Source organism: Spathaspora passalidarum (assembly GCF_000223485.1).
Source record: "Spathaspora passalidarum NRRL Y-27907 unplaced genomic scaffold SPAPAscaffold_7, whole genome shotgun sequence".
Taxonomy (NCBI): domain Eukaryota; kingdom Fungi; phylum Ascomycota; class Pichiomycetes; order Serinales; family Debaryomycetaceae; genus Spathaspora; species Spathaspora passalidarum.
Genome location: NW_006767431.1, coordinates 271,324 through 296,498, shown reverse-complemented (window position 1 = coordinate 296,498; position 25,175 = coordinate 271,324). Strand labels below are relative to the sequence as shown.

The following is a 25,175-nucleotide window of genomic DNA, read 5'->3' as shown; positions in this document are numbered from 1 at the left end:
TGGAATTGCTCTTTATATAAAGTAAAAATATATTGCAATTTTTTTTTGTTCTATTTTGTACTTTAGTTTTCGCCTGCACCGTTCCGATCGGTGTTTCGGTGTTTCGGAAAACGGTTCCGGTCGTTCTTATTTACCATTCTAAGGTTACACGTTAAATTGACTTTATTAGATATGTACAAATTTGATTAACCCAAAAAAATCTATATTAGTTTAGCCATATTACATGTGCTATTCTAGTACAAAATACTTTTATTATTTCATAGAATTATTAAATATTAATTTTATTTTGGCATAATTTTGCAACAATGTATATCTCCATTAATGCAAAAATAAATATTTCGAGAACATATTATGTATTGGTGGATACAGATCAACTGCACTACAAATACTTATAATACCAAAAGAAAAACAGGCGAAAACATAATATGGTTATTATACCAACTACCAGAGTAGTTTAGCAGATCAACTGCAAGATAGAAATGATTTGAAATCAAATAATAACAGTCAAAAACAAAGCAATTACAAGCAACATACTAATACGCTTATTGGCCGAGCTAGTTGAGTTCTCTTGAATAGCTTCCCGCTTGTGACCTTTACCATGACCGTTATTATCCTTATTATCATTTCCTTTACCTTTTCCATTACTATTACCATTTTTATTGTCGTGGTCATTTCCATGTCCATTACCATTATCGTAGTTGTTATTCTTGTTGTTACCTTTGTTGTTATTGTTGCCATGATCATTCCCATGTCCATTATTGTGTCCATTATTGTTGTTACCATGTCCATTATCGTGCCCATTGTTATGATCGTTTCCATGTCCGTTGTTATGATCATTATTATGATCATTTCCATGACCATTATTATGACCATTTCCATGACCATTATTATGATCATTTCCATGTCCGTTGTTATGATCATTTCCGTGGCCTTTACCAGGTCTATGATCATGACCATTCCCGTTATCATGACCATGTCCAGGACAATTTCCTTTCCACTTTCCATTAACCTTTTTACAACTAGGTGGTCTTGGAGTGCTGCTGGAAGAGCTACCGACGCTAGAAGAATCCGTAACGGAGCTAACTGCAGAAGTCGTTTCTTCTTCACTTGAAGCAGGTTCTGGCGTAGTACTTTCCTCTACCACAGGTGTAGTAGTGTCAATATCTGTGGTGGTCACTACAGATGTAGCTTCATCAATTGTAGTATCACCCTGAGTAGATTCCTCTATATCACTAGTGCTAGTTACAACCTCAGTAGATGTTTCTACTTCATCTGAAGTGGTTTCAATTTCAGTTGACTCTTCCAGAGTAGGTTCCACTGCTTCACTTGATGAAGATCCTTCCACTGACAGAGTCGATCCACCACCAAATGGATTTAAGTTCAATTCACATACAGAACCCCCCTGATTTGCTGTTCCAGGTGCTGCATCTAAATACAGAAAAAAAAATGAACTGACTAGTGATGGTTATATTAAACCCGTTAATGTACCCCAAACCAATGTCAAATACTATTTGATTAGAGCTCATGAACATAGTGAAAATCCCATCAGATTCACTGTAAGTATATCTGGTATACCCTTGATTAGGAACTGACACATAATTCGAACCTCCAAAATTAACTAAAGTATAGTGTAAAGCTGGATCACCATTCTGGTTAACAAACCCATTGCCACTTCCCTCAAAAGTTATACGGGGGTCAAAGTCAGATTGTACCGAATTAGCAAAAACTGTGGATTGTGAAAGAGTATAACTTCCTTTCCCTCCTGGCCTATATAGCATCCCTAATTGATTATGAAAACAGATACTACCTGCATTAGTGATTCCATCGATACTAACCAGCCCTGTATCACCCCAAAATGTCATCGACCCATCATTTTCAACTCCATACATGGCAACATCTAGGTGCTGACCATATACTATAAATTCACCGTTATTTTGATTGGAATTTTGGAATGGAATGTATACGGAGTTAGTTCCCAGTACATCAAAAAGAGCATACCCATTGTTTACCATGTCTGAAGTCCGGATAGTTGAAGGGCTGGTATTCCTAAGGAAGAAATATGCCAAAGCATCAATTGTAAACGGAATTGCAGCAAATAAAACTGTATCCAAAAGGGTCAATATCCCTGAAACATGAAGGGGCTCAAAGAAAACAGAAGTGCTGGTATAAGTAACTGTTGAACTAACATCAAGAGCAATTGCTCCTGAAAGGAACCAAGTAGTAATTGCAATTATTAATCTCATTTCTTATTGTTTCAATTACAAAAACGGGCTTATGAGAGTCTAATTGGAACAGAAGTGGGCTTTTTATAATCTTTACGAAAATTTACCACATGTGTATCACATTGGCAACTTATCATGAAAGAAGGAGAAATATTATTACCATAGATGAAATTTCCTACTTTGTATGACTAAAATTGCACTTACGAACCCCCCTTTGATAAGTGAAGATCTAAATCTTGGTTACGATAGAAAATAAGTTGCAGCAGTTTTCTTGGCGATACCATTGTTGTCGCATCTGCAAAGTTGAAAACTTGCAAGTTTTCAATTTACGAACATTATGCCTGCGTTTCTTTTTTGTTTTGAAAATCGGAGTTAGTAATCCATATGAACTTATTATGGATGAAATGTAACGTAACGTAAAGCACCACCAAAGCCTAGTAACTGATCTTAATCCCCGCTCTATATCAGTTGTACTTATGTCATATTTTCCAAACATATTCTTTTGTTTAAAAATATTTTATTTATTATGTTCTTTTGTCAACACAACCGGCTTTAACGCAATGTTAGACTTCTCAAATTACAAGTTTTGAGAATTTTGCATCCATTAGAGTGCAAAAATCTTGGGTTGTTCTTGCTCACAAAATAAAACTTTATCAATGTTACTATTACACCCGCTAGCAATATTGTTCTAACTTTGAAATCAAATTAGACTATAAAGATAAGTTCACTACATAGGACAAGTAAAGGTTGCCAATAAAATAAATTGAGATCAATGATCTTCAGTGATCAGCAACATAACAGTCAATAAAAGTAAATAATAATTAATAATTTGATAAAAATAATCGTGAACAAAATACCAGCTCAAGCTGTAAGTTACATCAACGATAAGAATAAAACAACCACAAGTAAGAAGGAAATATGATTATTGTTTGAATAACCAGAATTATTTTGAACAGTGTCACGTTTGTGACCTTTACCATTACCGTTATCATTGTCATGACAATTATCTTCCCAACCTCCATGATCCTTACTGCAATGTGTTGGGGCGGCAGATTTACGAGTACTACTGCTCTTGGTACTGCTAGTTCTAACACTGCTGCTCTTGGTGCTACTAGTTCTGGTGCTGCTAGTTCTGGTACTACTAGTTTTGGTACTGCTAGTTCTAACACTGCTGCTCTTGGTGCTACTAGTTCTGGTGCTACTAGTTCTAACACTGCTGGGCTTGGTGCTACTCTTGGTGCTACTAGTCTTGGTAGTGCTAGTTCTGGTAGTGCTAGTTCTGGTAGTACTGGTTTTGATGCTGCTACTGCTTGTTCTGGTACTGCTTGTTTTGGTAATTCTGTGTTTGGTTGTGCTGCATTTGGTTGTGCTATGTTTGTTGGTACTATGTTTGGAGCTGCTGCTTGTTTTGGTACTACTGGTTTTGGTGGTGCTATGTTTGGCAGTACTGTGCTTGTTGGTACTATGTTTGTTGGTACTATGTTTGGAGCTGCTGCTTGTTTTGGTACTACTGGTTTTTGGTGGTGCTATGTTTGGCAGTACTGTGCTTGTTGGTACTATGTTTGTTGGTACTATGTTTGGAGCTACTACTTGGTTTGACACTGCTGATGCTAGTGCTACTATTACTAGTACTGCTACTAGAAGTACTAGTTATGCTAGATGCTTCTGTGGAACTAGCTACGCTGGATGATTCCGTAGAACTAGCTACAGTAGTAGTTTCTTCGATTTCACTTGAAGTGGTCTCGCTTGTGGATTCAACTGTTGTTGTTTCATGTATTCTAATACTTTCACTGTAGTCAATTGTTGTTTCCGCATCAGCTGTAGATGATTGGATTTCCAAAGATTCTTCGTTCGTGATACTCCCTGTAGATTCAGAATTGGTTACTTCCTCAACTTCAGATATAGAAGTAACTATTTCAGTTGGCTCAATAGATGTGGCTTCTTTCTCGGTAGTAGTTGCTTGACTCAGAGAAGACTCCTCTATTTCAATTGATGTGGATGAAAACTCTGTATATTCGTTCATACTAGTGGTTATTTCCATCTGAGTGGTACTAGGAGTGGACTCGACTTGTCCATCTGAGGTGCTAAAATATTCAGGAGATGATTCTATTACACTCGATGTAATTTCAAACAGTAAGGAGAATTCCGTATGGCTCGAGGTAATTTCAATCTCAGTAGAACTTGCTTGGTCATCAGAACTACTTGCAATTTCTGTTGACTCAACTGAAGTAGTTTCTAATATTTCACTTGAAGAAGAAGTTTCTAATAATTCACTTGAAGAAGAAGTTTGCTCTAAATTGCTGGAGGTAGTTTCTTCTTCACTTGTAGAATATTCAATCACAGTTGATTCTAATTCAATCGAGGTACTTTGAGCCGGACTAGTTTCTTCAGGAGTAATAACTACCAGGGAAGTCACCTCAGGAGGATTAGTAGTGAATACATCTCCACTAGAAGTACCATCAATTGGCATAGTCTCTTCAGCAGTCGTAATTTCAATAGCAGACGACTCTTCTGGGGAATTTGTAGTGAGAACTTCTTCACTACTACTAGTTTCTTGTACCTCACTTGAGGAAGATTGAATAGTTGATACAACTGGAGGAGGAGGTGGATTGGTATTTAATACACAAGAACAACCTCCCTGATTTGCTTCAGGCGGAGCAGGATCAAGATATTGAAAATAGATATACAGGGCACCAAGAGAAAAACGGAATCTATTTGGGTTATACCCAGTACCGATATTTAATGTGATCAGATTAGGACCCAGATAAATAGTAAGAACTCCACTAGGATTATAAGTATATCCGGCGTATTCTTGAATAGGGATAATCACAAAATTTGATAAACCAAAGTTAGCTAAAGTATAGTGTAATGCCGAGTTACCATATTGAACAATGAACGCATTGTTGATACCTTCAAATACAACATATGGTTCAAAATCAGAACGTACCGCGTTAGCATAAACATATGATTGATAAAGAGCATAACAACCTGCACCATTCGGATTCTGCATCGTTCCTTGTACACTATGGAAACATATATTACCAGTATTGGTAGGGTTATTAAGGTTAACCTGTCCTCCAGTTCCCCAAAATGTCATTGATCCAGTATTTTCTACTCCAGTCATTACTACATTCAAAGATACTCCATAGACTATAAACTCACCACTATTTTTAGCACTAGTAGTAAAAGTAAAAGGAGAACCCATGGAAGAAAAGGCCAGGAAATCAAATAAAACATAACCTTTATTATCCATATTTATGACTTGCATAGAACTTGAAAAGAAGTTCTTGAGAAAAAATTGTCCCAAGCTCTGAATTGAAAATGATGGAATATAAAACGCAGCTGTGTTGATAAGGGATAAAATTGCACTAGATTCAACGAGAACATTTTGATAGTAAAGGTTAGTGTTTGTATAAGTGACTGTTGAACTAGAGCTAACATCAAGAGCAATTATTCCAATAAGGAACCAGCCAACTATCACGATTAATAATCTCATTATATAACTATATCAATTACAAAAAAAAGGGCTTATGTGGGACTAAAATTCGAACAAAGTGGGCTTTTATAATCTTTGCATAATTACGGTGTTCTACCTTATATGTGTCTAGCTGCCTTAGTGTTAAAGAATTGGAAATATTGTGAAATTCGATTAGTTTGTGCTAGTTTCAATTACGGAACTCCTCAACTGATATAAACAGAGATCTAAGATTTGGGGTTACGGAGGAAAAATAAATTGCAGCAATTTTTTTTTCTTGGCGATACCATACTTTTTGAGATGGTATCAAATACGTTGGGTAAACTGAGGCGGCGGTAACAGTACGCAAATAATATACGTAGCTGACATGATAGTAATAGGATCAGCTAGTGTTTAGCTAGTGTAATTGCAATTGGAGTTGAGTGTGCTTTATTCTGTTCAATTTCCAAAAAGTGCTGATCTAATACTACCCTTGTTCCAAGAAACAAAGCAGAATCAGTTACTTAAATAAAAAACATGTTATCAACACAGATTGAATAAGACAGTAAATTCAGTAATTTCTCTAAATCCCCCTCCCTCTATTTCTTTCCCTCTTGAGTTGAAAAATCTTACTAGTCATGATTTCCAGCCGTACCAAAAGTAATTCTTCGGCAGTGATTGGTTGATGAAATAAAATGTTATAAAAGGCAATTGATTGAATTATCTAGCCCATTGTTTATAGTATCCCCTGAACTGAACTATTGTTTATACCAGATCAAGTTTCAGGAAAAGAATTTTTCATTTTATTCAACGTGGACGCAATTGCCCTGAACAGGTAGAATACCCGAAACAGTAATAACTGGTTATTGTTTGGATGGAAGTCACGTGCTGAGAGTTTTCCCGTTCAAGCCTACAATTGCCTTTATAATTTATTGCGGGTATTACTAATAAGTGCTTAGCTATTATACAATGTATAATTAAGCAATTTCTCGAATTTTGAAGGGAAACACAATTACGAATTAACGAGAACATTCTAGATTAACCACATTACCACATATGATTGTTCTTCAATTGTTCTATTTGTGCTTCATTCGGTCAGATCGGTTATGAAGTGTTCCATAAGGCTAGCACCATAAAAATAATAACAACCACAATTTCAAGAAATTAACTTGGGTGACATTTGACAGGTGGGGTTATGCTACAAGTGGGGGTGTGAATCATTGAATTTTTTTTTGGATTTAGTCAAAGAGGGGATCACACAAAAAAAAAGGGACATTCACTACTAGCCTACCCCCACCGCGTACCCCCACCGGACTCCACTCATTCCCCCCCGCCACCTCAAAATTAGCTTTTTTGTTAGTAGAAAACAAGAAAAAATAATATTTACGATGAATGGGAACAATGGAATTACAAAAGCAAATCTTGGGCGAACACACAATTGCTGGATACAATTAAGACAATTTGTTCGATTGAACAATCCAGATTCTTTTCATTTATCACAAGAAAGTTTTTTTTCAAGGGGGAATTACCGAATATTCTTAGTAGTTTTTGTGTCAACGAATCTGGTGCTGGTTGGTTGGTTGATTGGTTGCATTAGCTGTATACTTAGTTATGCAGCTCTTACCAAACCAATAGTTGAACCGAGATATTTTCCTTTTTGAAATCAGTTCATTCCAACAATGAAAATTTCAATTAGTGGATCATACTGACGCCATTGGTAGCGGCAACATTACTATAACTAGACTTGAAAATAAGTAAAAAAAATAAGTAAAAATAGGAGGAATGTAAGAGGAGAACAATGCAGAAGAAATAAAAAGAAAATAAAGAGGAGACGAAAAAATTGTCATGCGGGGATTTCCCCATTTGTGTCTAGACAACAAAAAGGCTCTCCTCCTCCTGGACCTGGGCTAAATAAAATAAAATAAAAACAAAAAAAACAACACCCCCTCCTGGACTCAGTGGGGAACAATTTCAATATATATAATTTTAACAATTCCCTTTAAGCTTTTATTAAAAGTTTTGTACCAACTTTTGCTCCTAACACTTTTTTATTTGTAGAACTTTGGTTTTATTTGCCTGCCCCACTTTAAAATCTGTCAAGAACGTCCAGGTCCCCACCCGCGGAAAAAAAAAGAAAGTGGGGGTAATTTTCACTAAATTCAATTGCTGCAAAAATTAAACCAAATACACCCATTTTCCATGGACAAGAAATAGTTCACCATGGCCACTCAAAAGAAATATATATGTGCATTTTGTGCACGTGCATTTACAAGATCAGAACATAAGCAACGTCATGAACGGTCTCATACCAACGAGAAGCCATTCCATTGTTTAAACTGTACTAGTTCTTTTGTTCGACGAGATTTATTACAACGTCATGTTAGGACCGTTCACAATAACAGCAACAACCATAATATGAATTTACCGTCAAACAAAAGCTTGAATAATCCCACCACTGTTGGTTTGACTGTCGAATCATCGAGCACCCTGTCCAACGAAAGTCCCATTGCTGAGAATTACATGACTCACAATAGTGCCAATATGCACATGGATGATTCGGTATCTGATCTGTATTCATTATACGAACAGGATATGAACATGGAACACAAGAAACGTAAGAAGTCAGTGCTGGAACCTTCAGGAAATCATGACTTGATTCATTTATTGTCAATTACCAAGAAGTTGGAGACAATGTTGATTAAGTTTGATGGGAGCAATAGTAATAATTCTGTCAATGACAATTTCCTTATTGGGTATATCAACATTATGAATCAGTCTAACCAGTTTAATATATTCGATAAGATGTTGAAGGATTTGATTTATTATTTGAATGGATACAACAATAACAATAACAATAACAATGAAAATGTTCCATTAAACAATTTTAAAGTTGGGATTATATATTCCATTGTGTCGTTAGGTTGTATTATCAATAATAATCCAAGCAAGTCAATCCACTACTTCAAAAAGAGTTGGAATTTGCTCATCAAGAAGTTAATTCCACAATACAACAATAATAATAACCTACTTGATCAGATTGAAATCTTAACCAACTTATTCTTGTTATCTTTTATTTATCTAAACTATAATTTGGAAAATATTGAGCAGGAAGAAGAGCAAGACGACGAGTCAATCTATATCAACAATGATGTCATTCTTAACTATTTGAACGATATAAGTTTTATTATTATCTCCAACCTTAAAGATTTGAATTCTAATGACAATTTAATTGATTTAAATATCAACTTATTCTGGAATATTTATATTATCTTGTCAAACTATATGAAATCCTCATCACCAAAAATCTACCAATTCTGTTTAAACAAGATTGTAAAAGGTAATGAAACGTTACAACTGTTGATGATCAAGTTTTCCAAGTCATTTATCAATATTGATTTCAATGATGATTTCTTAAAACTGATTATTGTTGCCACTTTTGCTAATGAGTTAAAATGTCACCATAATCAAACAGACTCAAAATCAATTTTATATGATTCCAAAAATGTCTTGCACAATTCGATAATTTTAATCAACAAGTCGATAAATTTACATTTAACCAATAATAATGATGATACTTCAGTCAAGTTGTTTGAATTGTTCAAGAAAAACGTCATTATTTCGAGTCCGTTGAAATTTCACGAGTTATTGAACAACTACTTGTTCATTCCGGTAAAGTATTACAATTGGGAATTGCTTTATTTGACCTTGCAAGAAATCAATGGTGTACAATTGACAAAGCAAATAAACGACTGTCTTTTAGATCCTATGAATATGTCAAATTTGGAACTTTCATTAATGTCTTTTTTCAACTACAAGAGTAATTCATTTGACATAAACAATAATTTGTCAATCATATCATATCCGTTGATATTCTTTAGCAGCTACCTCAATTTAAACTTGATTGAGTTGAAGAATTATAATTATTTACAATTGCAAAATATTAATGTGTTTATTATTGAATGGTACTTGATCATGAATAAGATCTTAATTATAATTTGGAATAATCTGGAATTATTCGATGATAATTTTATCTTGCAGAACTTAATCTACTTGTTAATTGACAACAAATCGAGCATCTTGTCGAGAATCGATCAAACTCAGGCACAAACGACCAACGTGGACACTTTCCAATTCAATGCCAAGTGGTTCTGGATTTTGAAGATGAAGTTTGATTCCATTTTGGAAAATTGGTTGAACTTCGTCAAGACATTCACATCTCAGAATGTCAACTTTAACAACAACTTGTCCATATTCAAACTCAACTTGAATAAGTTTATAAATGAATATCACTCCAGTCAAAGTTTGCAATTCATTCAAGAAAAAACCCGCCAACATCATATGTCTTCGGTTCCTTCATTAAACTATACTATTCCACCACCATACGAATACGATACCCGTATGAAGCGTTCAAATTCGATTACGCTTGGGGTATTGGGACAAACCATGGCGAATCCTAATGAAGGTTCAAAATCACCTATCATGATGTCGAATTCAAGTTCAATGACGAGCATGAAACATCTGCAATACCTGACGCAAATGTCCATGACGCCCATCTCACTGCAACAGCTGATTCTGAATATGAACAAGGTTAACTATTCAAGTTATTCAACGTACCCTCCACCACCACCGATATTATCTGCCAGCAACAACAATGTGCCCACGCAAAAGGATTTGTTGGTATTACCGCCAATTCTTCCTAGTGATTTACGAACAAGAGATGTAGTTACCGATATTAAAAAGGATTAAAATAAAAAAAAATAAGAAATGTATATATAACTGTACATGTGTTTATAATTTTGCAGGTTCAATAATTATATCATGATGAAATGATTTCAATTTCCAAATATCTGATATCTTATCGCTGATATCAACTGTAGTTATTCCGTGCGTTATGATTTCATTGTAAAAATATTCAATTATATCAACGGGTAGTATAAAGGAAAACTTGGGCAACTTCTCAGTCATATCACATGAATCTGGTAACACTGGCTGTTTTACCTGGGCATTTGAACAAATGAGACCAAGAAATTCACCAGTATTGTTGAATAGGCCTCCACCAGATGAGCCGTTCCACGAAGAAGCCGAACTGATAATCACACTGTTTACATGCAAGTCTGAATCTTCCTTCACTGGTAGTTCGTAAACACAGTTAACAATGCCTTCAGATTGTATAGGATGGATATAGTTGGGATTAAAGAAAAGTCCATAGCTCAAGGTATGCACCACTTCACCAACATCTAAATCGAACTTAGGATCAACAATTGTGTAATCATCAAGATATCTTGTGTTTACAAAGATAAATGCAAGATCGATATCTTCATGGGGTACAATGACAAGATTTTTCCGCGTGAGTTGTATGGCATGATCATTGAAAATAATTTGACAAGTCCCATCGTTTAAAAATGGTTCAATTACATGTCTGTTAGTGACTAATGTTTGGTAATTATAATAGATACATGTAGCCCACGAGGAGACACCCTTGGAACTGATAATAATTAAAGGAATAACTGAAGTAATGGCACTGGACAATTTAGGCTTGGGATTTAGTTTAGGGTTAGCAGCCCGCCGCACTGATTGTGGCGGTGGAAGGAAATGTTTAATTAAAGTAAAGACATATTTCCAGGGGATGATAACCGTTAAATCTCCATCGCCATTGAGTTTGCGTAAATTACCAAATATTAATCCAAGCGATTGGTTAGATTTGGTTGCCACTACCCCGCCATTCATATTTTCCAAGTATTTCACATCCGTCAAGAAAAACTTGTCTAATTTATAGTTGATATTCCCCACACTCACAAATTGGTTAAATATCAACAGATTAGTAAAGTTGAATGGCGATGACACGATTTTGACATGATCACCTACCCCAACCTGTCCAAGTGTGAATGGTAACATCTTTGCGTGAACCACTTCATTGAAATAGTCATGTCGTGAAGCAAGGACCAATTTCAAGATGGTAATTTGTGAAGAGCCAAGTTGATCCCGGGGAAACAAATTAAATCCATGATTTAAGAAATACAGGAATGGATCAGTGTCCACTTTAGTTTCGCTTATGATTACGCATTTATACCAATAGACTATGTCTTCATGGACATGGTTGACTAAAAGAGTGTAGTCTGAGACATCGTCTATATGGTTTATAGTTAATATGAAATCATCAATTATAGTATTGTTGGGTTCAGACTTGATAATGATGTGGACTCCAGACATTGCCTGTTCCGAGTTGTCGCGGATGCATCGTATTGATATAGGAATGTACTCCCAGTGCATAGTAGCTAATATGTAAGTGGGAAAGAGGAGTTATTCTAGACGATGAAGGTATCCTTGAAATGGGTTGACTTTTCAGAATTGGTCGGCCCCGCACTGGCTGATAGGGATTTATTTTTTTGGATGCAGTTCACACGGAAAGTAAACTGTCATAATATTACTCAATACAGCAGTCTACATTGTGAGATTTAAATGATCGTACTTCTGTTTGAAAAAGGCCAGCAAAAAGGCGAAAGGAATACTGCAGAATGACAACCAGCTTAGATTTTAGTAGTTACACTATACCGTTGTCAATTTATTAGCAACCTTAATCAGTTTTTATCGCAACATAAACCATATAGTTTAGTCTTCCTAGAGTAGTGAAAGCCGCACACTTCCAATCTGATGGCGTATCTGATCATTCATTGTTAGCAAATTTGTTAAATACACAACTCTCGAGATAGATATGTGTCATATTTATTAAACAATGATCCTTGATTAACATTGCATGAACCTAGAGTTATGTTGTTGGCAGTTATTACACTATCTTGGTACCAATACGCACAATCTGCAACTTTGAAAAATTAATGTTGACGTGTATCAAAAATCTTTTTTTTTTTTATTTTTTTTTTTTTACTTTTTGCTGTTCACAACTTGCAACTATCACTTAACTAATCTAGTGCTATTATCGCAATGCAACTTTCACTCCTAAGCACACTCTGGTTATTGCTTACACTCGTTCTTGCCAAACAACACCATGACTTCTATCAAGTGTTGGGAGTCGACAAGGACGCCACCGACAAGCAGATCCGATCTGCTTACAAACAACTAAGTCTTAAATACCACCCAGACAAAAACCCCGGCGATGAACAGGCCCACGACAAGTTTATCGAAATTGGTGAAGCATACGAAGTATTGAGTAACGCCGAAAAGAGAAAGAATTACGACCAATACGGTGACCCTGAAGGTAACCCACATGGTGGACAACAATTTGATTTCGGCGATATGTTTGGCCAGTTCTTTGGAGGTGGTGGTGGAAGACAAAGACAACGTGGCGTGAGACGAGGTGAGAACGTCCAAGTCAATTTGAATGTCGGGTTAAGTGATTTCTACAATGGTAAGATTACCGAGTTTGAAGTGAGAATGATGAATGATTGTCCAACATGTGAAGGGACTGGGTCTAAAGATAAGGAAAAACATACCTGTGATCGATGTAAGGGATCAGGAATCATCACAGTTCAACATCAATTGGGTCCAGGCATGGTTCAACAAGTAAGAATGCAATGTGACCAATGTGGTGGTGTCGGTAAAGTCATCACCCACCCTTGTGATAAATGTAAAGGTCATGGAGTAATGGAAGGACCAAGACATTACGACATATATATAAAACCAGGTCAACCAAGAGATTCAAATCATATTTTGGAAGGCGAAGGTCATAGAAATCCAAACTGGGTTCCAGGAGATTTAATTATTAATATCAGAGAAGATTTCTCCAAGAGTTGGGGTTATAGACGTGTTCAAAATAATTTATACCGTACTGAACCTATAACATTAAAAGAAGCCATGAATGGTGGTTGGGAACGTAAGATTAAGTTTTTGGATGCCGAAGATGATACTCTTGTCTTGAAACGTGCTAAAGGTCAAATCATCGTTGATGGTGAAGTTGAAATCATCAAGGGCAAAGGTATGCCTGTATTGGTGGAACATGATGAAGTTGAACAATTTGGTGATTTGTTTATTCAATATAAGGTTATAATACCTGGCGATCACAATAGAACTGAAAAAGATGAACTATAGCGCTACCAGTTGAGCAAGTGAAAGCATTTTGCAAAAATAACAAAAAGTATAGAAATATTTGTAATACACATGACTAGATAGAATACGAGCAAGATAGGCGTTATTGAGGGGATACAGCATCACCCGGTAGAAGTTGAACTCAAAGTTTGTAGTTTCGAATGACCATCTATGGAGTTGACCTCGTACCCGGGGATTTCGAAAGGTGAGGTGATTCATGGATGCCGTTTAATCGGAAGAGGTAACGCGAAATCCGTTGTAGGTTGAAGCGCGGTGGAATCATCGGAATATCTTATAAAAAATAGAACTATTGTAGAGGTGGGGAGATGTGAAGAGATCTGACCTAGGGGTCCTCACACGATCATTACTCAGCTACTGACGCAAAGCGTGTTATACTTACCTCCGGGTATAGATACCCGAATTGATCTCTCAGGGGAGGGGGTCATGGAAATATCTCGAACCATTACCGAAACCAGTTGTAAACATGACACATCGTTTCAGATGGGCTTGAAATGCACTGTTGGAAAATTTTCATAGCGTGAATGATGCTATTAATGCAGAGGATCCGCCCTGCGTATCAAACCCCACCATCAACGTGACTAAACAAAAACAAAAAATATTATTACACGGAATTAACTACTTTTACGGTATAACGCCGGAACGTTTGGTTGTAATTTCACAAGAACTGTTGATTTGTAATACAGACATGTTCTTGCATGCAGAGGTAGACGATGCAACGTAATCATCGTTTATATCTTTAAATGTGCATATGATGTATAGTTGCAATTTCAGGATCATCTAACGCAGCAAACTAAAGAAAACGTTTGACCTTCAAACCCCCCCTGGCATCTTAATAACTAGGCCAGACCAAATGTTATAGAATAATACCGCGGCAGAATACACCAGGGGTAAAAAGAAATGGTCACTAGAAGTCCAAGAGGAACCTAACCAAAAAAAAAAGTGGAGGGATTTTCACGGAATTTTTGTTAGTCAAGTTATTTTTTTTTGGTTAAATTTAAAAATTAAAAAATATTATTATTGGTGATGGTAGATGATGCAAAAGTTAATTAAGCGGATCTGCATGGCCACCTAACTATTTTTTTTTTCTAACCATAAACGTTATTTTAGGGTTATGGTTTGGGTTAACTGAGGCTATATAATGACCTGATGTATATTATTAATGTAGGCAAGTACATGGTTTACTCTAAAAAAAGAAACAACAAAGATTGGGGAACAAAAGAGAGGGGCCAGGGCAACCCTAAACAACAATATGTTTAATATGCCAGTTTGATTTTCTGAAAAAGAAACAAACAGCTCGGGTTAGTGTTTAACCAAAAACTCCTCAATGATCATAAATAAACGAGTATCTTCCTCAAAATATTTCCTGTAATCAATTTCTTGCACTGTTTGTGTTCTTTTTAAATCATGTCGTTGTATCAAGAATATCAAGGTGATAATCCACCACGAGAGAGGATAACTAGACCTGTGTGTCCCCATCCACGTCCTCCACTCTCACCCATTCCCTCAAAACCCAATTTCAAATGCAATTTACGTCTTCCAGATGATCCATCCCCTATCCCGAGAACAACTCCAATAGGATTTCTCATTGATGATGCCAGCATGGACACTTCGTACCCAGGAGGTGACAACGAGTCCATACTTTCCGAAGCCAGATCGTTCCTTACTCCCGACTTAAAGGATGGATGCGAATCCATGAATCGAATAGCGTCCCCTTCCGACCTAACATTCTACTCGTATTTGAGTCAGCTCAAGTCTACACTTCCTTTATTGACCCATACAGTCTCGCCCTGCAACGTGCTAGCCCAATTTTTCGCCAATGAAATCTACCACGCTAACAATTTAATCACGATATGTTATCTGTTTTGCAACACTGAATTCCATTCGTTTCCTCATACAAGTATACTTAATCCCTATATACCCCAAGATAAAACTCATCACTCGCGGATGATTCACCAGTTGAAGAAATTGCAAGAGATTACACGGGAGTTGATTTCTCGCTTGGCCATGTTCAACAGTCTAATTGATAAGGTGAATTTGTTTGATGTTTCATTCACGAATTTGCTTTCCATGAGGGCCCAATTCACCTATTTGATTAATAATTTCGTTATTGAAGAAATTGAAGAGATACTGAAGAAACTACAGCGGGAATTGTACAAGTACAATCTTTTTGTTGAAAACATAATCGAAAGTGATGACAATTATGTCGAGCAGGAGGATGATATTAGTTTTGCCACAATCGAGAATTTGAGATTTAAGATTGAGCAAACATTATTGTTTAAAACAAACAAATTGACCAAGGTCGATTTACAACATTTTTATGAGGTGTTGATCACAGGCGTGATTGAGGATGCCGCATGGTGGAATTATATAGAGAACTTGCGGGATATGGTGTAGCATTAGCATGTAGCATTTGTATATATTTGGTTAATTTATAGACGTTTATAAATTTGCAGTTCGCAAGTTTATTTCCAGGCAAAAAAAAAGGACTACCTTCTTTTTCTTTACAACAGATAAGTCTGCAGCAATGATTAGACAAAGAACAACCGTAATCAACCTGGGACCAAATCATAACGATGTTATCCAGAATGTAAATACAACCCACTTGCTGTTGGTTCCACAACCAGAACACAATTTCATTGTTGAGAACAAGTATACGAGAACTCCTGAAAAGTTCAACTATATCAAACATTTACGTATACAAACCAAATTCAGGGGGAACACGCCACAATTGTCTCAACTAATCTTCCCTTATGAATTCAGTGAAGGTATTAACATATATGCTATCCCTCAAAATATCAACAATCCCGAAAACAAGCAGGCCTTCTATGATCAAGTTCAACAAGCGATCTATGACTTGGTGGGATTGAAAATTGACAGCTCAAACTGGATCAACAATATCAATTCGTTATATTATCACAATGTTACTCCTTTGAATTTGAATGCCAATCATAAGTTTTTACAAGGGGTTAAGTTATGGAAACTGGATGTCGATTATGAACTTCAGTTGGGTGATAAGCTCACACTTAAACAAGTGGTCACTGATGTGCCAGCACTTCAATTCCAAACAGAAAGAGGAGTATACAAAGAGATTGGATTGTTTTTGAAAGATGATTCCATAGCTAAAGGGGCTGATGATATTGTTCTCAGCGGTCTTAGGGTTATTCTTGATGCAAAATCTACCTCGGATGAAAATGTGTTCAAGACTATGTTTCATATCAAACCAAGACATAGATTGTTGAATGGGACTATACATTCTGAGATTGTCGATCAGGGATTGCATCCTATTCTCAGAACAGAAGTGGGAGAGCTTTCAAGTGTTGCAGATGAAGACGTGATTCCTGGTGAATGTAAGTTATATTACTACATCAACTTGAACAGGTCACTTATTTTCGATCAGTTTCAATCGGTTCCGATTAACTCTTCACTTGTGATCAACAATGGTAACAAGAATTTGGAATTACCAGAATATAAAATCAATGAATGGGGGAACGAGGTTATGTTTGAGTTTGATACTCAACCTTCACAAATTGATTTCACATTGCATTCTCGATACCAGTTGCCTAATGCTTCACATACAAATGCCAGCGTGATCCACAGTTCACTTCCACAAGTGTTTATGGCCTGTAATGTAAAAGATGACCATTTATTGGACAAATCTCCTTTTGATAGTAGGTCAGTGCTAGGGGGCAATTATGAAGTTTATTTCACCAACAATACCGTATTTTATCATATCAATCATGATACAAGTTCGTCTGTCAATGCGAAGATCCCCCATGGGGTGACTACATTCGACAGAGTCAACAATATCACTTCCATCACTGTACTTATTGGATTCACGATGATCATTTATGTTATCCTTAAAAAGGTGATCACGAGAAAAGACGATGTTGTTGTGTCCGAGAACAAAAAGAATGAGTAAAGGCACATTTCCGATTAGCGATAATTATTTACAGGTAAACACAATAGAACGAAAAAGAAATTCTGCAAGGCGTGTGCTTTCTTCTATATAGTTTAGTATAGTTAAAGTAGCAGTACTAGTAGTCCTCGCCGTGGTGTGGCTCATTAGCCTTAAAATATCGGCAGGAAAAATATATGAAAAATTACACAAAATCGTCCCATGCTTACTAATTGATTGATTATATATATAAATCAGCCAGTCTCATCCCGTTTGATATACCATTTCGCATTCTATTTTATGCACAACAGCCATGACCGTCTCTGCTACTTCTCCTATCGCTCCATTAGGCCAAACTAAGCTTTTCAAGCCACTCAAAGTTGGTCGTTATGAATTACCACAAAGAATCGCCTTTGCCCCATCAACCCGTTGTAGAGCCACCTTCGACAACATTCCTACCGATTTGCAATTACAATACTACAAGGAAAGAGCACAATATCCAGGAACTTTAATCATTACTGAAGCTACCTATTCTTCAGCCCAAGGTGGATTAAATCCACACATTCCTGGTATTTTCAACGATGCACAAGTTAAAGCTTGGAAGAAGATCAATGATGAGATCCACGCTGCCAAGTCTTTGAGTTCGGTCCAATTATGGTATTTGGGTCGAGTTGCCAATCCTGTTCACTTAAAGAATGCTGGATTGCCTTTTGTTGCCCCATCTCCAGTTTACTGGTCGGAAGAATCCGAACAACAGGCCAAGGAATGTGGTAATGAATTGAGAGAATTGACTCTTGAAGAGATTGACGACCTTGTCGAAAACACTTATCCTCAAGCTGCCAAGAACGCTTTGGCTGCTGGGTTCGACTATGTCGAAATCCACAGTGCCCACGGTTACATGCTTGATCAATTCTTAAACACCGCTTCCAACAAGCGTACTGATCAATACGGCGGTTCTATTGAAAACCGCGCTCGTTTATTATTGAGAATCATCGATAAGTTGATTCCTATCGTTGGAGCTGACAGATTAGCCGTTCGTCTCTCTCCTTGGGCCCGTTTTCAAAACGTCGATACTGAAGGTGAAGAAATCCACAAGTATATCTTGACTGAGTTCCAAAAGAGAGCTGATGAAGGAAACCAATTAGCATATGTGTCCCTTGTTGAGCCCCGTGTTCAAGCCAGTTGGGATGTTTCTGCCGAAGATCAAATTGGGTCCAATGCTTTTGCTTCCAAGTACTGGAAGGGTGTATTCATGAAGGCTGGTAGTTATACATATGATGCTCCTGAATTCAAGAGTCTTTTGACTGATTTGGAAGACGACAGAACTTTCATTGGATTCTCGAGATACTTTATCAGTTGTCCTGATTTAGTTCACAGATTGAAGGAAGGTTTGAGCTTGACTCCTTATGAAAGAGCTACTTTTTACACCCAAGACAACTGGGGATTCAATACTTGGAACAAATTTGGTGAAAACAACCAATGGAACGAAGAAGAGGAAACTAAGATTGTTGGTAAGGCCCTTGCCTAGACTTATTTATAGATAGAATATATACCAGCCTTGTACGATACGCTAAACATATGTAACCATGAAATTGTAGAGAACTAGGGTAGTACCTGAAGATTTTGCTACGATTGCAAAAAAAGATAGATAGCCGTGGAACATTCCATGAGTTTCTTTTTTGCTGACATAACGCAATAACGTCAGATGCAAGATTAGGTAAGCTAATGCAATCTAACAAACGAGTTCTCGTAAGTAGTATTTGTCAGATATGTTGCCACCGCTCAACAATCCTCCGGAGATAGCACACTGCAACAACTCCGGTTTTGTAAATTGCCAATTCCCCGAGGATACCAGGTGAAATTCACTCGGATAAAAAAATGTGTCTGGTATTTTTCCGTGAATTTCTGTTTTTTAATTTTTTTTTTTTTGCTTTTTCGTAAAACAATGTCAGTGGGGCAGCAGTCAGCGCGGTTATCTCGATTTGTGTCTGCTTCAATTTTTCACCCAACATATATAAACTCCGGTGTTGCGCTTACAAATAACTTTTGCTTACAAATCCTCGTTTATAAATAGCTGCAAAATCTCCCTTTCCTTTGCTATTACTTTTTCTTTTTTTTTGCTAATTATAACAATAAACAAGAATAAAACAATATGACCACTGAAGAACTCCCACCACTTGCTGAAAGTAACGTATTCAAACCTATTAAAGTAGGTAACCACACTCTTTCCAACAGAATCGTATATGTCCCAACTACCAGATTCCGTGCTGCTAAAGGAGATCCTAAGACCCGTCACGTTCCTCTGGATCTTATGCAACAGTACTACTCCGACAGAGCTCAATACCCAGGTACTTTGTTGATTACAGAAGCCACACTTGTGTCGGACAGAGCGGGTGGGTATGAAGGTGTTCCTAAGATTTCCACCAAGGAAGAAGTTGACGGGTGGAAGAAAATCACAGATAAAGTACATGAACGTGGATCTTTTATTTCCTGTCAGTTTTGGTTCCTTGGTAGAGTTGCTGACCCAAAGGTGTTGAAGGAAAGAGGATTGGATATGATCGCTCCATCAGCTATATATCCAAGTGAAGAAGCCAAGGCAGCTGCTGAAAAGCAAGGCGTGCAAGTCAGAGCCGTCACCGAAGAAGAAATCAAAGATATTATCTTGAACGACTACACTATCGCCGCCAAGAACGCCATTGCTGCTGGGTTTGATTATATTGAATTACACGGTGCCCATGGGTACTTCATTGATCAATTCTTACACGAGAATTCCAACACAAGAACAGACAAGTATGGGGGCTCTATTGAAAACAGAGCTCGTTTCGCATTGGAAGTGATTGATCATTTGATTGGTGTTGTTGGTGCCGACAGATTAGCCATCCGTCTTTCCCCATGGGCTGAAGTTCAAGGTATCGAAGAAAGAGCCAGTCCTATCCCTACTTTCTCCTATTTGTTGGACCAATTGCAAAGAAGAGCCGACAAGGGTAACAAATTGGCTTATGTTTCTGTGGTGGAACCTCGTGTTCAAGGTACTGTCACTGTTGATGCCAGCTCAGCCAAGGGTGATAACCATTTTGTGGAACAAGTATGGAAGGGTATTATTGTCCGTGCTGGTAATTACACTTACGATGCTCCTGAATTCAAGTCCATTAGAGAAGATACTGCTAATGGAAGAACCTTGGTTGGTTTCTCCCGTTACTTTACATCTAATCCTGATTTAGTGTCCAAGTTAAAGAATGATCCTTCTACTTTAGTCAAGTATAATAGAGCTACTTTCTACGATGCTAGTAACTGGGGATACAATACCTACAGAAATCACGGAGATGAAACTAAGTATGATGAAGCAGTGGAAAAGAAGAGATATCCAAAGGTTATCGACGATAGAAGGGAAGCTAATTTATAAGACTATATAGTTTAATTCTTTTTCTTTTTATTTTTCTTTTTTTGTAAGTTTTTCCGTCTATTCTTGTTACGGATTCTTGTTCTAACTGTAGAGTCTTGGGGTTGTTCCTGGGTGTCTGGCTCAGAAACGATATCTGACATCATTTCGGCCCATGTTTTATCAGGTTCAGTTGGAAGTTTGGCAAGGAAGTTGGAAACTGTATTGCGGAGTTCACTCTTTACGGTAGGATCATCAATGACTTCCTTGGCGTCCAAATTGGGTTTCGACAGTTCTTGTAATGTTGTGCCGGATAATATTTGCCCATCGTTACTGACTGAATATTTATTGGATTCGGCAGTAGCTGGGAATGTAGCATCATCCAGGGACATCACAAATGGTTCCTTTTCATCACCTGGTTCTGTGCGATTTTCCTTACCACAATGCTCCTCTTTATGGTTGAACTCCTCCAGGTCACAATAGTGTACAACCCATGGAACATACCCCATAACAAACCCACCATCTCTTTTCTTGGAACAACTTTCAAATTTGGAACTCTGCTCTTCACGACGGAACTTATTTGTTCTCTCCTCATCACTCTTATAAGACATGGGACGGAACAAGTCTTCAGGATGAAATACGCTAGGGAATTCATGTTTGTAATGGTGGACCGTGTGATGGAAGAACATTGGGGTTGCATACACGGGAATGAATGTTTTGTAACAGTAATTAGGCTCTTTAAAGTTATCAGAACGTTTTGAGTAGAACATCTTAATGTGTTGCAGAAAAGAATGTGAAGTATGATTGCAAAAAACTCACTTTTTAAGTTGCAAACATTTTTTTGTTACGAAATACGAAAAAAAAAATTCTATTAATTAAACACACAAATTATATATGCACAAAAACTCACGTAGTCTTCCAAATCTTGGCCGAGTAATGCTTGACAAATGCTAACGGATCTTGGATTTTTCCATCCTTAGGGATCTCCAATTCAGAAGCAAACGATTTGATCGGAAGGACAAGGATGTCACTCACCAACTTTGGTATTTCCAAATCGTGGAAATCTTGCCAAGTTATGGTTTGATAGATGGACGACTGAATGTAGTCATTCAAGTACTTCAAGATCACATCGGTCCATAATGCTCCCCCAGTCCATTTGGAAATCTGGAGCGACTTTTGGTTGGATGATCCCGTTAATTTTAACTTGTCATTTTCCATTAATTGTGTTTTCTTGTATTGGGTTTGTTCCACAATTTCGGATATGACTTCACGAAGCACTGGATGGCCTGGCTTGGCCTGGATTACAAACTGTCCGAATTGTAATCGTCTGGCAGACTCTTGTCTCCAGTTAGGTGAACTGGAATCAATATCTATGGCAACAATCATACCTATATCTGTAGGGCTGACGTTTTCAGGAGTCCAGTTAGGAATAGGCTGTAAGGGGAAAGTGTCAATGTCAGCATATACACCACCCTTGGCGTACAAAATCAAGTATCTAAAGAAATCCATGCGCAAGATAACTTCAGGCAAGCTTTCAAATGCGTCAATAACTTCAGGGATCTGCTTGTACAAATGTCTAATCATGGTGTGTGCAGTGTCATCGTTGAATAACTCATGGACAAAACCTGGATTCTTCCATGCCCATTGTGACTCACCCTGTCTATACTTCTCATCAAACCTTTCATCGTTCAATCCGTGTTTCCATGTTTGCCAGATGTATGCCGGGAACTTTGCTTGTGGATCATAAGGATAAAGGTAGACTAATTTATCTCTGAGGCTGGCCTTGGCCGGTGGTGATTTCAAGCTCTTGATTTCCTTCAAGAGCAATCGTTGTTGTTTCTCGAGCTCGTCCAAACGTGCTTGCTGTTCCTGGAAGAGCTTCCTGTTGAGTTTTTCAATTTTGGCCAACAATAGATCTTGGTTCTTTTCGTTTTCGTTCGAGAGGAAATTAAAGATCTTTTCATTAGGAATGTATGGTAACACTTCGGAGATCTCCTTCGATGATTGCGACACGGTAAACACAATAAACCCACCCGTCACGACGAGGACCACAAGCTCAATTAGCCATGATCGTTTTATACCCCTGCCAGAACCGTACTTTGCCATGTCTTGGTTGTAGTTAGTTCTAACGAAGATACGTCTCTTTTGAACATAAAAATAAATTTCTAATTTTTGGAATTAGATTGTGCAAAGGACACGACTTTTACACATTTTCAGGCACCACGTTTAATATTGAGGTTAGGATGTAGATTCATCTATTTAAACAAAGACCTGAAACATCCAGGGATAGCACGACAATGACACAACTATATGGCGGTGCGATCTCAATTGTGGAACTCCCATCCACATTCATTGACATTTCTCAGTTCAGACAAGTCCCAGATACCCAGGAGGTGTTTATGAACCAAACACCATCGGGCGATGAGAATGCCAATTTTGACCAATCACTTATATTTGACTTGCTTGAGCAAGTCAGTGGCAACGATTTCGATACGGTGATGAGTGAACATATGGAGGATATCGCGGATGTTAAATGCAGGTTGATTGAGCATGTTGACAATGGTGTCACGAGATGGTATAGTTATGCGGCGTTGGATAAGAAGGACGGCGTTAATGTGCTTGGATTGTTTTGCTTGATTCGATTAGAAAATGTCAAGACGGATGTGTTGATACAGTATTATGTTCCTACTAAGGAGGATATCAGTGCCATCGATGTTACAAAGAGCGCGGATCCTGTGATTAAGGAGAGCTATAGAGTTTTACGACAAATTGGCGATAGCTTTACCGTGAATGATTGGAGTTTGTTTGGTTGAGTAAGCTTCTGTTGGTTGCCTTGGCGGCAACTATCTCGGTATAATTATCTAGATGAACAAGAATGTAATTCGGGTGTAAGTTTTAGACTTGCTTTATAATCAATATATATAGTAGCTTAATTCCGCGCGGTCTTAAGGTTGCAAGCACAACCTAGCATGTTGAAATGGTGTCACTGGAGCTCATTCACAATGAATATTACACAATACGCATTACAATTAAAAAAAATATTTCAGCCCTGGGATTCAAACTTGGTAGCATCCACATTTTAACTTTAGTTAGTAAGCCCTGAGAACCATCATCTTATGACCCTCGCTAGGAGCGGGGAATCAACCTATTTTGAAATTATAATCTCAATTCTGACTGGCTTGTGGAATTACAAAATTTAGACCAAGATTATCACACCTCGCATTGTTTAAATTATTATTTAAGTTTGCATCTTTCAAAAAAAAAAAGGTGACAGGGAGATAGATAGATGTACTCCGGCCCTCACATGGATGTACCAACCCATTGACATTGACTGTGGAAGGAGGAATCAAGTAAAACTGTAGTATTGAATCATATTAAAAGAACTGAAAATAAATACATATAAACATAAATTAAAACGGAAAACTATTTCATCACATCACACATAACTAGTACTACTGGTTCATCCGGTGAAATTCTTCGATGCTCCCACTATCTGAGAACTGTTCAGTAATGCAAATGGGAAGAAGGAATTGACGATGACAATTTGACCAGTAATATAAAACCACAACTTCTCTATAGCTCTTGTAAGTACGGTAGGGAGAAAATAAACGGCATAGTAGGCACTCACTAGAAGGATGGTTAGATTAATAAGGTTAAAGATTATGGTTTCGCCAGTGGAAAGAACTGGGATTGGACTACAGTAGTAGTATAAGTCATATAATCTCTTGAGTTTGTGGGGAATAATTGATGTCTTCATTTGGGTCATTACTAATTGAATAAATGAATAGTCTTGTAATACTAATATGTAAGGATGAGTCGGATTTAACTGAAAAGATCTCGGATATCTATCCAGATTTATAATTAAAAGAAAACCGATGTAATAGACAATCAGAAGGAAGAAAAAAAGCTTAAGGGGGTGGACGATGACTTCACTTATATATGTATTTATATATGTAGATTGGTAATACTGACTAACAAAAAGGTTGTTAAAAAATAAACTCTAGGGTCGGCTTTGTTTTTGCTCATTTGGTCATAACCCGTAGGTTAATTTGGGGTTAGAAATTCCAAAGCTAGGTTTATTTTTTATTTCGATTGTTTTATTTTTTACCACAAAACTTAATTTCCAACAACTAAAAAATTATTTAACGCAATTTCATAAATCTT

At 37.2% G+C, this 25,175-nt stretch overlaps 13 protein-coding genes across 13 annotated transcripts; 8 read left to right on the top strand and 5 right to left on the bottom strand. All coding sequences in view use genetic code 12, as the record gives it.

Annotated features, from left to right (window-relative positions):
* Nucleotides 1–490: 490 nt before the first annotated feature.
* On the bottom strand, nucleotides 491–2,243 carry SPAPADRAFT_68480 (uncharacterized protein; the record flags this gene model as incomplete). The annotated part of the gene is made up of 2 exons (XM_007377285.1): nucleotides 491–1,428; nucleotides 1,457–2,243. 2 exons carry the CDS (start codon nucleotides 2,241–2,243, stop codon nucleotides 491–493), a joined length of 1,725 nt encoding a protein of 574 aa, XP_007377347.1.
* Nucleotides 2,244–3,218: 975 nt separating this feature from the next.
* On the top strand, nucleotides 3,219–3,821 carry SPAPADRAFT_52464 (uncharacterized protein; the record flags this gene model as incomplete). The annotated part of the gene is made up of 1 exon (XM_007377284.1): nucleotides 3,219–3,821. The coding sequence occupies one exon, from the start codon at nucleotides 3,219–3,221 to the stop codon at nucleotides 3,819–3,821; it is 603 nt and encodes a 200-aa protein (XP_007377346.1).
* A 188-nt stretch (nucleotides 3,822–4,009) lies between these two features.
* Nucleotides 4,010–5,718, bottom strand: SPAPADRAFT_52463 (uncharacterized protein; the record flags this gene model as incomplete). Its single annotated transcript, XM_007377283.1, has 2 exons — nucleotides 4,010–4,012; nucleotides 4,108–5,718. 2 exons carry the CDS (start codon nucleotides 5,716–5,718, stop codon nucleotides 4,010–4,012), a joined length of 1,614 nt encoding a protein of 537 aa, XP_007377345.1.
* A 2,178-nt stretch (nucleotides 5,719–7,896) lies between these two features.
* On the top strand, nucleotides 7,897–10,422 carry TRY5 (Try5p; the record flags this gene model as incomplete). Its single annotated transcript, XM_007377282.1, has 1 exon — nucleotides 7,897–10,422. One exon carries the CDS (start codon nucleotides 7,897–7,899, stop codon nucleotides 10,420–10,422), a length of 2,526 nt encoding a protein of 841 aa, XP_007377344.1.
* SPAPADRAFT_157314 (uncharacterized protein) lies at nucleotides 9,091–12,133 on the bottom strand (the record flags this gene model as incomplete). Its single annotated transcript, XM_007377281.1, has 1 exon — nucleotides 9,091–12,133. One exon carries the CDS (start codon nucleotides 11,944–11,946, stop codon nucleotides 10,465–10,467), a length of 1,482 nt encoding a protein of 493 aa, XP_007377343.1.
* A 438-nt stretch (nucleotides 12,134–12,571) lies between these two features.
* SPAPADRAFT_63224 (uncharacterized protein) lies at nucleotides 12,572–13,814 on the top strand (the record flags this gene model as incomplete). Its single annotated transcript, XM_007377280.1, has 1 exon — nucleotides 12,572–13,814. The coding sequence occupies one exon, from the start codon at nucleotides 12,616–12,618 to the stop codon at nucleotides 13,717–13,719; it is 1,104 nt and encodes a 367-aa protein (XP_007377342.1).
* Nucleotides 13,815–15,032: 1,218 nt separating this feature from the next.
* Nucleotides 15,033–16,201, top strand: SPAPADRAFT_68476 (uncharacterized protein; the record flags this gene model as incomplete). The annotated part of the gene is made up of 1 exon (XM_007377279.1): nucleotides 15,033–16,201. The coding sequence occupies one exon, from the start codon at nucleotides 15,142–15,144 to the stop codon at nucleotides 16,129–16,131; it is 990 nt and encodes a 329-aa protein (XP_007377341.1).
* A 23-nt stretch (nucleotides 16,202–16,224) lies between these two features.
* Nucleotides 16,225–17,847, top strand: SPAPADRAFT_73117 (uncharacterized protein; the record flags this gene model as incomplete). Its single annotated transcript, XM_007377278.1, has 1 exon — nucleotides 16,225–17,847. The coding sequence occupies one exon, from the start codon at nucleotides 16,262–16,264 to the stop codon at nucleotides 17,654–17,656; it is 1,395 nt and encodes a 464-aa protein (XP_007377340.1).
* Nucleotides 17,848–17,932: 85 nt separating this feature from the next.
* OYE2 (NADPH dehydrogenase) lies at nucleotides 17,933–19,214 on the top strand (the record flags this gene model as incomplete). Its single annotated transcript, XM_007377277.1, has 1 exon — nucleotides 17,933–19,214. The coding sequence occupies one exon, from the start codon at nucleotides 17,946–17,948 to the stop codon at nucleotides 19,158–19,160; it is 1,215 nt and encodes a 404-aa protein (XP_007377339.1).
* A 496-nt stretch (nucleotides 19,215–19,710) lies between these two features.
* SPAPADRAFT_63219 (uncharacterized protein) lies at nucleotides 19,711–21,063 on the top strand (the record flags this gene model as incomplete). Its single annotated transcript, XM_007377276.1, has 1 exon — nucleotides 19,711–21,063. One exon carries the CDS (start codon nucleotides 19,785–19,787, stop codon nucleotides 21,033–21,035), a length of 1,251 nt encoding a protein of 416 aa, XP_007377338.1.
* Nucleotides 21,064–21,868: 805 nt separating this feature from the next.
* Nucleotides 21,869–23,138, bottom strand: HOC1 (alpha-1,6-mannosyltransferase; the record flags this gene model as incomplete). The annotated part of the gene is made up of 1 exon (XM_007377275.1): nucleotides 21,869–23,138. One exon carries the CDS (start codon nucleotides 23,115–23,117, stop codon nucleotides 21,918–21,920), a length of 1,200 nt encoding a protein of 399 aa, XP_007377337.1.
* A 146-nt stretch (nucleotides 23,139–23,284) lies between these two features.
* SPAPADRAFT_63216 (Ran GTPase-binding protein) lies at nucleotides 23,285–24,122 on the top strand (the record flags this gene model as incomplete). Its single annotated transcript, XM_007377274.1, has 1 exon — nucleotides 23,285–24,122. The coding sequence occupies one exon, from the start codon at nucleotides 23,309–23,311 to the stop codon at nucleotides 23,822–23,824; it is 516 nt and encodes a 171-aa protein (XP_007377336.1).
* Nucleotides 24,123–24,346: 224 nt separating this feature from the next.
* Nucleotides 24,347–24,901, bottom strand: SPAPADRAFT_63213 (uncharacterized protein; the record flags this gene model as incomplete). Its single annotated transcript, XM_007377273.1, has 1 exon — nucleotides 24,347–24,901. The coding sequence occupies one exon, from the start codon at nucleotides 24,775–24,777 to the stop codon at nucleotides 24,472–24,474; it is 306 nt and encodes a 101-aa protein (XP_007377335.1).
* Nucleotides 24,902–25,175: the final 274 nt, after the last annotated feature.